This window comes from Vollenhovia emeryi, unplaced genomic scaffold, assembly GCF_000949405.1.
Source record: "Vollenhovia emeryi isolate VEMERY1.0 unplaced genomic scaffold, V.emery_V1.0 DF939169.1, whole genome shotgun sequence".
NCBI classification, from domain to species: Eukaryota; Metazoa; Arthropoda; class Insecta; order Hymenoptera; family Formicidae; genus Vollenhovia; species Vollenhovia emeryi.
In genome coordinates, this window is record NW_011967197.1 from 42,704 (window position 1) to 53,782 (window position 11,079).

Here is an 11,079-nt window from a genome sequence, read left to right on the forward strand (position 1 = left end):
ACCCTGTATAAAAGACAAATGATTAATTTATCTTTCATATAGAGTTTATACGAGATTCCAGGTACATTACAATTACATAAAGAAAGTATTCTTCTAATGTTTTTCAAATGCTACGACAATCAGACATTATAAACGTTAAAGTATTAAAATAGTGCGATTATATTGCAACTGACGGACTCGAGATACATCACATCCCGTTAAATGTGAAACTGACTTCGAATCATTTCGGATGTCATTCGAAGCCAAGACTTCTGAAAGTCTTGAACATTTCGAAAATCTCGAATGTATCAAAAGTCTCGTATATTCTGAAAATATATCTTTTCCCATGTAACGCTATACGTTATTGTTTCAAGCTACTTTCTGATTTACATTCTAAAAGAAACGATTTTAATAAGTATCTATAACAACAATTTTGTTTTTGTAAATTTCATCCATTTCTAAGAACAAATGTTTCAGATGTTTAGTTTTTAAGACTTTGAATTTTTCAAGACTTTCAAGAGTTCCCGAAATAATATAGAATAGTATATAGGAGCAATTTAGATCTCGTAACGGAAAGGCCTATCTATGACGGCCGTGGTGGATCTTGGCAAAATATTAGGCACAAAGATCCAGCATGTCTGTCATAGGCCTTTCTATTATGCGATTAAATATCGACGGTCGAATTCACATATTATTACATTTAGATCTCTTTATATGATCGAACTGTTTGGAAACTTTCAAGAGAAGGATACCCATCATTGGACACGATTACATTAAACTGCCATATTGCACAAGGTTGTTGAAATTACGTCTGCTCTCTTCTTCTAACATTACGACCTTATATACAATATTATCACAGAGACAAAGAGCTACGCGATTCCACAGTGACGTTGAAAACAAAAATATATTCTCGATTAATTAACATTTAGTTCAAAAGGAATAGTTTTTCCAGCGCCAATACCATCCTATCTCAATCTGGCTGAAGCACATGTTGAGAACGGACAGGCCGATGAAAAACAATGCGTGAAACAGGGTCCACAGCTGGAAGACCGGAGAAACGATGAGTAGAAGCACCGTTATCCCTGGAAAGAAAATTGACCTCCCGTTATCGTTTCCCGCGGATGAAACGGGGAGAAAGACCTTATTCACCTGTCAATATGCTCCAGAAGCCGAATGCGGCTCGTAACGGCAGGGTCTTCGCCATCGGCCAGATCTGGGTGGGGAACGCCTTCCGCTCGTAGAATCCCTTCAGTATCGCCTCCTTGTCGGACCACCTGTCCTCCAGCCACCTCCTCAAGGTCGAGTCGTCGTGCGCCGGTATATCCGCGGACGATATCCGCCTTATGTGGAAGTGCACCTCCCTCGGGAACCTACCTCTGATCAGATCGACCTCGGACTGCGGTATGTAGTCCGGATACGCTATCGTCAAATCGTACACAGCGTCGAGGAAACTCGCGCGCTGTAGATGCTGGACCAGGTAGGCGAAGCCGGTAGTTTTCGGATGGAGAGTGTAGGTGTGAAGCGGGAGATGATGCTGCACGGCATACTTGTCCGACTTCTCCTTGCTGCTCTCCGTCAGATCGGTGCCCTCGGGGAATATCAGCAGCTGCGTGCGGCTTTCTAAGGCGACCAGGTAATCGAGCGTACGCGACAATCGGCCCTGATCCTCTTCCCAGTGTCGCGTTATATAAAGGAAACCGTTCATCTGCATTATCCATCCTGTTACAGACGCACGTGTTAAAGACTTGCGCGGGCGAAGTTATACGTGCACACCTTGGTGTACAATCAACGCTTCGTATATCGAGTTTGGAACGTTACCTGGGCCGGGAATGTGCCGTATAGGATCCTTTAAAATCAACTTGAGCTTATGACACCCGACACTGGGCATGCACGCTTGATACATCGCCGCCCATAGGAAGTTCCAGTCCACCCTCGTTCTGTGGTTCATCACGAGCACGGCCGATTCATGAGGAGATATATGATCGCCAGACACGTAGATCTTCACGCCGAAGATCTTCAACAGAGCCTGAAACACATTTACAATCCCAGAGTAAAATTTAAGATTTTGCACATCGAAAGCGATACATTTAACAGGCACGATTACAGCTAGCAACGGTTCGAGTCTTTGTTTTGAAATCTACACTAGGAATCACTGATGCCTTCCCATATGAATTTAGGCACATGTAGAACACATATACATTTTTCTAGTGTGCGTAAAATAAGAAAAACGGAAACAAGTCTTTGAACAATTTTTCCTAAGAAGTACTTATTTGAGCGTCGACGATGTTCAAAATTCTTAAAAGAAATTGTTATCCAAGTCTACGTATAAAAAAAATTAAGAGAAAATATAGAAATAATAATGTTAAAATATAATACAAGAGAATAGACGTAATTTTTAAGTATTCGAGAGACCTTAACGGATAAAAAGTAGATATTCGTGAAATAATTTGGAAGTAATTCGGTGCGTGTCAGGAGCTTTGACTTAAATCGCGAACAATCTGTACAATAATCAAGATCTGCTGTACTCACAGTGGGGTACAGTTCCCAGCATGAGAATAGGAGATCTCCGCATTTTCGAAATCTCGGTGGACTGAGCAACAACAACGGCAAGAGCGGGCAGGCGATAAATAAAAAGCCTGCTACTATACTACCATACCACAGAGCACAGTACAAGGTACCACGTAAAATTCCGCGCATTACAGTCTGCGAGTGGGCGTCCTGAAAACAATGTAGAATAACACTTGGTGTGAGCGCAAAAATATAAATAGTACATATCGTGACTTTAAGTCACAAATTGTGCTCACGAGAGGCGAACACGGTTGGCTAATTATCAATTTTTACATATTTTTTGCTTTGATTTTTACGTATTTATAAATTTATCCGAAATTTTCGCGATAATATTAGAATACAAATAGGTTTCGCCCTCGTGCAGGCTAATAACGCGCGTTTAATGCGTAAAACGCATCAAGAGAAATTACTATTTACACAAGGCGTATTGGAAACTCGGAATATTCAGACGCGGGTCACTTTATTTTCGATGTAGATTAATCACGTGCAACGAGATGAGATTCGGCGATTAATCAACCGTGTCCTTCCTTCGTCCGAATATTCTCCTTCCGAGGACGATTGTGTTAACAACGACCTCGTAGAAACTCGCCGAAAACAATACTCAGCATCCGATGTGGGGAGTAAAGGTGCAAAAAAAAAAGAGAGAGAAATTTACTTTTATATTTTTGCGCTAAAACAAATTGAAATTACAGGCGAAAACGATGTCTCCGTGAAACTCACTTTCACATGTGCACCGTGCAATTGAAGCACCCTCCACGGACATCGGATCTTGACTGTTTCCTCATGAAACACTGTGTTTTCACTGGCTTCCTCCCGGTTCTATTAGAGGGGTTTCTCTCCGCCACCCCTTTCACCCTCGCTCTCTATCCAGCCTTCGCCACCGAGCTGGAGGATGCTGTGTCGGACCATTATTGATCTGCTCGAGCGCAGGGGCTGTACGATCTCAATGAAGAGATTGGAGGCTCCTATAACTGTTAATTAACTTGCGCATCTTTTACGACCGACGTACCTTTATTTCATTCGAACTTTTTAATATATTTATTTTCCACTTTGCTGAATATTGTATTGCGAAAAAATATTTATCACTAACTTAGATACGCAAAACGTATCATTTTTTTTTGTACATATGTGTTTCATTGTACATACATACCTGTAATAAATTATTCTAATATTATATTTATATATGATTGCAGGAGACGGTGAAAAGGGGGAGAAGAGATAGAAAGGACGGAGAGATGTGATCATTAATGAAAATTCGAAGCCACGAAATAACTACGCTCGACGGTGCTCATTGTGCTGTCATTTATTAGGAAACAGACAATAGAAAGGTAAAATCAACATAATAAATTTTGTAAGTCTATATAACTGACAGAATAAACCACGGTAGGCCCAAATATTTATACAGTAAAATGGCGATTCTAAAACGTATCTCGTCACAAAGATATTCCCTAATAAAACATCCCACGCCGCTGCGTATCTTTTTATTCCAAAGACAAGTAGCAGCCATTTCGTACAGTCTCATATAAAAGTTCGTCCGTGGTAAAATCGCGTACCTCCCCCACCTTATAATTAAAATTATTTATACGCTTTTCTTCCCTCGCCTCGCAATTCAGCTGCTCCTTACGCTCATCGCGCGATTAATGTATTTGCAAATACGTTTGTGGAATGGATACACAGATCTGTAAGATTTTAGGTTTGCGCTACTAATATCCCGAGTACTTGGCGAGAAGTTGACGCGCATCGTTCTGTACTCTCGCATCGTCTTCGCTCGTGACTGACATGTTGCAAATTTTCTCCAACCACTGACAGGCCGGTTCGTAGTTGCCCAGTGCTATGTAACACTTGCTTAGGAACAGCCTGTTCTCCAGATTTATTTTGACCGAGAAGTCCTCCGCTTTCTGGAAGCTATCAATCGCATCTTCGTACGAGGCACTTGGTGGCTCCGAAAATAACGTTGCAGCAATCTACACGAGAAACGATCAATTATAATGTAACACTACGAGTCCACCCCATTACGCTTTCTTTGAGTCGCGGATCCTTCGGATGATCTTAAATTCTAATCAGACTTACTTTCCCTCGGGTAAAAATGTTTCCATATTACATATCTCGTGGCCAAGATTAAAATTAAAATTCTATTATTAATATAATTTGCTTGAAATTGACTGGAAAAAGTATTTATTATGTTTCAGTTGAAAGCAGCGCACGGCTTTAATTGCAGCTTGCAGCCGGATTTTCGTCCACTGTTCCCCCCCTTGTTGCTCGCGTCTTGATAACGAACAATCGCGTGTAACTGTATGCTCCGGACTCTTAGGAGTCGTCTGATAAGATACACACCTTTCTCTCTATCCAGCTTAAGTTAGCCACCTCGTATCTGAATCTACCGAGTAGATGATGCAGGTCGGCATCATTCGGACGTATCTCCAAGGCTCTCATTACGTGCTCCTTGAAACGGTAACCGTTTTTTATCCTCTCCGCCGTCGGCAGAAAATCACCGTTTACGCCTACGAGTATAGCGCACCATTTGTGCAGATCTGCATTCGCTACGTCGAGAAGCTTTTCGCAGGCGTCAATTCCTGAAACGGCGGTACGTCGCGACTGAGTTAAGCTCGGGTTAAGCACGAGCGGCCGGCTATCGGGGTTACGCATAATTTCGATTATATACCTGCACAAATAACGGCTTTTCTTACATTTGCGTCGGTGGTGCAATTTGAATATTTGTAACAACTTCTGGCAAATCTCCAGACTACGTCTACACTATCTGGATACGTGTCTATGAGGCTTCGTAGCTGAAGGTAATCATCCTCTTCGCGCCCGCCCTGCTGGTGCTGCGCATCGAGAACGGCGAGGTCTAATCCAGGGCAGGTGGCTTCAGTTGTCCTGCATCACTAAGCGTATAATCTTTCCCGTTTAAGTTTCCGAGTTGTAATTCCGGACAAGTGCGAGGCAAAGACAAAATCAAGCTTTAGGCAATTCAGAAATGCGAACTCCTTTCGGGAGATACATGCGAACTAACTTGCGCGTGCGAGCGGAGGAATCTCTGACTCTAAGTGCAAAGTGGATTTAAATATGTGCAATTACGCTGCGCGCGACGTTAAATCGAATTTACAGCCGCGATAATCGCGAACGGTAGACGCGCAGGTATCAAACTGACCTGTTCTCGATGTCACTTATACCATTTTCGCTGTCGGAACAGTCGAAATATTCGTCGTCGCCCGCCGTCGAGAAATCCAAATCGGTATCATTGTCCGTTGTAACGTACGTGCTGTCGTTATCGCGTTTGGAGTTAACCTTCTTCTTCTTTCTCTGTTGATTTTGTTGTACTCTGAAAACGGAGAGATTGTCTAGCATTACGTCAAATTGGACAAAGACGGGTGTTGACAGAAAACATTCAGATTTTGGTTTCGTGACATAAATTTGCAGTCGCGTCCTCGTCGAACTACCGACTTGTAAAAGCTGAACGGCAGCAAAGTAGCGTAACGTGTGAATAAACCACTTCCGATCCAGGAACTGTGTCCTAGTTCCAAGAAATATGCAGCTTTCACAGAAAGGCTATAGGTCGATTGGCCACGCTCTCCTCAAGACTAGAAACTTGGACACGGTTCTTGGATCGTGGGCGCGGGGCCTAAACGCCCGATCGATCACGGCGACGGGTACAAACTGCAATTTGACCGAGCACTCGAGGAACGTCCCGTCTACCTCAATCTCTCCAGTTCCGCTTGCAGCTCGGTGAGGCGACGATCGACTTCGTCCAGGTGTTCGTTCTTCATGGCGTGCTGCTGCTTCTCCAGGACCTTCTGATAAATAAAGATACTGGCCGCGCTGATGACGCCGATGGTCGCCCCGATAGCGGCGGCGATCAGATTCGTCTGCAGCTGGCTCATCCTGCCCGAGGAGGGAGCGTAAGCTCCGAGCAGCTAGTAATCTAGAAGCACAGACCCGGAGTTACGTCTGGCGAACCTGAGAAAGTGCCGTTCCAAGCTCACCGTTGGCGCACGTACCGCTCGCGAGAGACGCGACCAGGACGGTGCGAATTCAGCGAACGTGACGGTCCGCGTCGCCCAAGCCACGGCGTACCATGTTCCGCTTGCACCTCGCCTGCCCGTGGTCCCGGCGTGTTCAGGTCGAGACCACGTCCGTCGACCGGTCACCCAGCGAGGTCGATCAACCCAACGACACGTATCGAGGGAACCGCCACCTCGGTCAACAGCCACACGTGCCACTTTTCCCCCGCGACAGCGGCAGGCGTGCACGTATACGCGCGTATCGCGCGGGCTGAAGGCCAACCGTGACAAACTGTTTTACAAGCGCGATACGCGATTCGTTACATCATTATCTCTTTCTCTCTCTTTCTCTCTCGTGCTTTTTTCCTCGCCTCCTTCCCGCCAGTGGCGGTACGAACCTCTACGTCCGCGCGATCGACCGCTTGACCCCGATCTCGGTTAAATCCTCGCTCGCTCGTAGCTGCTCGTAGCTCTCCGTCGTTCTCTCTTCTCTCCGCATGTCTCGCCGCCGCACGCGCGAGCCGATCCACCCGCGATCGGCGACTCCGGTTGACTCAGCAGCGAGGATTCAAGGCGCGAACGTCGTAGGCCGGCGCGGACGTCCGTGTCGCCGATATCGACAATTGCTGCAAGTCATTGCCGCCGGGGTATCGAGCGCGAACCGCGTCGATAAGTTACCGCTGATAACCCGCTCTCGCGCCCGCGTGCACATTTACCGCCCCCGGGTGTCAATTCCGAGGGTCAATTCTGTATCAATTGTAGAGCGAATTCGATTGCCTGCGCTAGCGAAATAATCCGCGTGAATGCTTTACGGATCGTTTTACCGGCTACGAAATATTTCAAGAGATACCCCTGATGGAAAAATTTTGCTGAAAACGTAATGAAATTTACTGAAATTTGCTTGAAAATCTCTTGCAATTGACCCAATTTCATTATCATTTCAGCAATTTCTCATTAAAAAATTTATTTTCAGTGAAATTCTGCAAATTTCGTAATATACAACATTTCTAAAATTTTTCACTAATTTTTAGTAATATTAATTAACTTTCATCTAATTTCACAGTATTTTATTGAATTTCATAACGAAACTTATGATTTATTTTGAAATGGTTTCAACAAGTTTCCAATAAACTTTCATTTCACTTTTCATCAATTTCATTACATTTTCAGCAAAATTTTTCCATCAGGGTATTCAAGGCGATCCTTAAATACATATAAGAATTGACTGCGAACAAAAGCCTTAGTGTGCACTCGGTGCGCACTAGTGCAAGCAACCGAATTCGCTGTTACGCTACAGTGAAGATGCTAAAAGCGAAGAGCTTCGTCTCTTTCCAGCCGCCTGTAGCACTTTCACTACATCGCAAGATACAGAATTGACTCCCTGGCGATCGAGCGATCGCTCGGGACGGATGGGGACGCGAAGCTGGACTTAAATTTGACCGAACGTCCGAAGACTCGGAACTGTGGCCGCACTCGTACGGATTTGGCGAGGAACCAAGAGCTCTTGTTACTGTACTCATTATTTAAATTGTATTAATTTAAGACACGCGAGATACACGTGATTTAATGTAAGATACATTGTACGTGAGATTGGAAATTTAACTCGAGATGATTCCCTTGCAGAAGATACCCCAGAGGTTTTGTGAATTTATATTTCTTTCAGGATTTTTTCCTTACACGACAGAATTAATTACAAGATATAATGGCAGTCACAACAACGGAAGAAAAAACAAAAAGTGTGTCTATCAAACACAATCGGAGAGGGAGGTACGTTACTGTATATATAGTCTTGTGTTTTATCGTACAGCATCTTCTTCTCGTGTATATTTGCAAATAAGAACTTAGGCATTTTCAGAGAACGCTCTGTATAGAAGCAGTTATAAAATTCAACGTGCATAGAAAATACGAGGATCCGACCGATCGAAGGGAAACTGCACGCGGACAAGATTCCTTCGAATTCAGTCAAGCGTACAAGCACTCGTGTGGCAGGAACGAACCCTCTCGCAACTGTCTCCTCCGCGCTATAGCAAAGCCGATTCCTTTTTACACTTTTTATACATTGTCTAGCTATTAACATCTTTAAATCCCGATTCATTCGCGTCGCAGATTCTCGAGCCTGGCCTGTAGATCCGCGTCGGCGTCCGCGAGATTACCCCCGTCCTCGTTACCCGCCGCGGCGGCCACCGGCTGCTTGGAGCCGGCCACGCTCAGCGACCCGGACGCCTGCGGCAGCCCGGAGAGTTGATCCGTCAGCTGTAGACCCAGCTCGTCCAACACCTGCGAGACCACGGCGTCACTGCGGGAAAACGAAATGTCAGCATACGCAGAGGATGCACGTGTTACAACCGGAGTTCGGGTAAGTTACCTATTTTTTCAACCAAGCTAAAGTTAGCAGCCTTGAAAATTTAACTTCGTTAAGATACAAATTAACCCACAATGAAATTAATGTAATCAAGAGTTTAGTTAATACGCGAGGAAATTACAAAGTTAAAAGTTAAATTTGTTTTCACACAAGACCTTAGAGACTCGCGATCACGTAAATTACTTTGAATTTCACGTCCAGCTTAGTAAGGTAACTTTTATCTTTTTAAGTAGACACTAGCCATCCTGATTATAACGTCTTATCTACAATTTCAGAGAGTTGGTAATTATACGGCGATTTACACATGCAATGTAATTACTTATTAGTCCTTTTCTAGATATTTTCTTTTTGGGAGCCTTCACGACACTTTGGAATAGTAATTACTCGTGTATATTTGTGTAAAGAGCGTTGGATACCTTTCTTCCTCGTCTCCCTCGTCCTCCATCGCGTCGTCTATCGCGTCGTTCATGATTTCCTCCTTCATGTCCATTATCTCCGACTGCTTTTCGAACTCTTGCAATATCTTCTGTATTTGTGGTAAATTTAATTGTCTGTAAATAGAAATGAAAAATATAATCGATTACAATATACTTAGGCAAACGGCACACGATCCAGCAGGCGCAATAGTATCGTGCGCCGTTGACTTTATGAGATTCAAACAAGCGCAAGCAGATTATGCGAGCTAGTGGGGCAAGTTGACGCGCTGGTGAATCGCGTCGCGCTCACTTGTTCATGTTCTGCATCGCTTTGGTCACCCCCTTCATGGCCTGCGCCATCGTGTTCTGGGAACGTAAGGTTTGTATCTTCAGCGACACCGCTTGAATGTTTGCCTTCATCAGCATGAACTTCTTGACGTAACGCCTCGTCCTGACCAGATCTTTGGCCATAATTTTCACAGCGTCCTACAATCCACGATCATGAAGTAAGGTCGAAATGAAGACGCGATTGGACGAAAGTAGGCGGATTACCATTTGCCCGTCCTTGGCCATTTTCTTTATGTCGGCGATGATTTTCTTCTCCTGCTGCTCCATCCTCACTTTCTCCCGGTCCAAGTCCCGCATCGCCTTGTTCAACGCTCTCTGGTTCTTCCTGAGCATCTCCTCAGGGGTGATGCGCTTGCCGAACAACCACTCCATGGCGCTGAAAGGCCAACGGCAACATCGTTCATCAAACAACGCAAAAATACAAACCGAGGAGTAACTGGCTAGAATCGTGTACATAAATGCCTACTAATGCATTGAAATTCGACAATGGTGCCCAGTAGGCATTGCTTGATCTTTTTAAATTCTTTGTAACACACCAGCAATATCAAATAACACCCACTGACGTCCAAAAAATGCCTAGTAATGTCCAGCAATGCCGCAAATCTGTACACCACAATGCCCTCAGCTGTTTATCCCTCGTTGCAGACTCGCAAACAAAATCAATAACACAAGGTACACATGTATACGTTTTACGTTTGTCAGTTGCTTCCAACATTCTGACTTTTACCGCCTATTCTTTTTCCCTACGTTTCTTAATTTTACACACACACATATGTATACGAATACAAAACGTGAAGCTCGAGGAGTACGCACCTTGTTTTACACTATCGGGTCGCAATCAACGCTCGTCGCGGTTACAAACGTTTCGCCGTGCGGATTAATCGCACTACGCTATTCCCATAACATCGATCAAATCGCGTACGAATCAGCCGCTCTCAGAACCTGGAGAAAAATACCGCACCGAGGAACTTTTCCAGGCTGACGACGGTCGAGTTTTCCGCGTCGAACCCTTCGCCGGGTATATATCTCGCACTCCCTCGGGTCTCGGCGCGAGGAGGACAACCTCGTCGCCTCGGGCCGATATCTCTGATGTTTATCACCTGCTATTTAGACAGTGTGACGCATAAACACCAGAGCCACGGAACCTGCAACTTGACCAGATATCCCGTTGATTTCTCGCTCCGGCTGTCTCGCGAAGCTCCCGTGGACCTCAGGCGGGACCGAGGATGACATCACGAGCGGTGCCCGGCCGCTTTTTTGACAGATCGCGTACACAGCGACCAATGGTGACGGGCTACGAGGTAACTGGATTGGACATTGTCGGAGGTTAAAGCCTCCGCTACAATGATTCTCGGTTCTGTCTACAATGGTCGTAGTCGTAAGAATAATCGACTGCGATTGGTCA

The 11,079-nt window shown here is 44.8% G+C and overlaps 3 protein-coding genes across 7 annotated transcripts; all 3 read right to left on the reverse strand.

Annotated features, from left to right (window-relative positions):
- Positions 1–8: 8 nt before the first annotated feature.
- Positions 9–3,447, reverse strand: LOC105563927 (lysocardiolipin acyltransferase 1-like). The gene is made up of 5 exons (XM_012015930.1): positions 3,268–3,447; positions 2,509–2,697; positions 1,798–2,005; positions 1,129–1,698; positions 9–1,061 (listed from the first exon to the last, which is right to left on the reverse strand). The coding sequence occupies exons 2-5, from the start codon at positions 2,674–2,676 to the stop codon at positions 910–912; spliced, it is 1,098 nt and encodes a 365-aa protein (XP_011871320.1). The 5' UTR covers positions 2,677–2,697; positions 3,268–3,447; the 3' UTR covers positions 9–909.
- Positions 3,448–3,827: 380 nt separating this feature from the next.
- LOC105563928 (regulator of microtubule dynamics protein 1-like) lies at positions 3,828–7,143 on the reverse strand. 4 transcript variants are annotated; one of them, XM_012015933.1, is made up of 7 exons: positions 6,947–7,143; positions 6,531–6,819; positions 6,244–6,469; positions 5,699–5,869; positions 5,210–5,424; positions 4,882–5,120; positions 3,828–4,511 (listed from the first exon to the last, which is right to left on the reverse strand). In XM_012015933.1, exons 3-7 carry the CDS (start codon positions 6,426–6,428, stop codon positions 4,251–4,253), a joined length of 1,071 nt encoding a protein of 356 aa, XP_011871323.1. In that variant the 5' UTR covers positions 6,429–6,469; positions 6,531–6,819; positions 6,947–7,143; the 3' UTR covers positions 3,828–4,250. The 4 variants fall into 4 exon arrangements, with proteins under 4 accessions (XP_011871323.1, XP_011871322.1, XP_011871324.1 ...); XM_012015932.1 differs by having other exon boundaries at positions 6,531–6,840; XM_012015934.1 differs by having other exon boundaries at positions 6,546–7,143.
- Positions 7,144–8,055: 912 nt separating this feature from the next.
- Positions 8,056–11,014, reverse strand: LOC105563929 (charged multivesicular body protein 2a). 2 transcript variants are annotated; one of them, XM_012015936.1, is made up of 6 exons: positions 10,488–11,014; positions 10,211–10,320; positions 9,879–10,050; positions 9,637–9,812; positions 9,327–9,461; positions 8,056–8,844 (listed from the first exon to the last, which is right to left on the reverse strand). In XM_012015936.1, the coding sequence occupies exons 3-6, from the start codon at positions 10,044–10,046 to the stop codon at positions 8,640–8,642; spliced, it is 684 nt and encodes a 227-aa protein (XP_011871326.1). In that variant the 5' UTR covers positions 10,047–10,050; positions 10,211–10,320; positions 10,488–11,014; the 3' UTR covers positions 8,056–8,639. The 2 variants fall into 2 exon arrangements, with proteins under 2 accessions (XP_011871326.1, XP_011871325.1); XM_012015935.1 differs by lacking the exon at positions 10,211–10,320 and having other exon boundaries at positions 10,488–11,013.
- Positions 11,015–11,079: the final 65 nt, after the last annotated feature.

What these genes read in the sequence shown, in the direction of transcription:
- LOC105563927 (XM_012015930.1), bottom strand. Translation starts at nt 2,676, where the DNA reads ATGCGCGGAATTTTACGTGGTACCTTGTACTGTGCTCTGTGGTATGGT. An exon ending in GCTGGGAACTGTACCCCACT is followed by an intron (nt 2,006 to 2,508) that starts GTGAGTACAGCA and finishes AATGTGTTTCAG; the next exon opens with GCTCTGTTGAAGATCTTCGG. An exon ending in CTTCTGGAGCATATTGACAG is followed by an intron (nt 1,062 to 1,128) that starts GTGAATAAGGTC and finishes TTTTCTTTCCAG; the next exon opens with GGATAACGGTGCTTCTACTC.
- LOC105563928 (XM_012015933.1), bottom strand. Translation starts at nt 6,428, where the DNA reads ATGAGCCAGCTGCAGACGAATCTGATCGCCGCCGCTATCGGGGCGACC. An exon ending in GCGGAACTGGAGAGATTGAG is followed by an intron (nt 5,870 to 6,243) that starts GTAGACGGGACG and finishes CTCCGTTTTCAG; the next exon opens with AGTACAACAAAATCAACAGA. An exon ending in ATAAGTGACATCGAGAACAG is followed by an intron (nt 5,425 to 5,698) that starts GTCAGTTTGATA and finishes TTAGTGATGCAG; the next exon opens with GACAACTGAAGCCACCTGCC.
- LOC105563929 (XM_012015936.1), bottom strand. Translation starts at nt 10,046, where the DNA reads ATGGAGTGGTTGTTCGGCAAGCGCATCACCCCTGAGGAGATGCTCAGG. An exon ending in GCGATGCAGAACATGAACAA is followed by an intron (nt 9,462 to 9,636) that starts GTGAGCGCGACG and finishes TTCTATTTACAG; the next exon opens with ACAATTAAATTTACCACAAA. An exon ending in GAGGGAGACGAGGAAGAAAG is followed by an intron (nt 8,845 to 9,326) that starts GTATCCAACGCT and finishes GTTTTCCCGCAG; the next exon opens with TGACGCCGTGGTCTCGCAGG.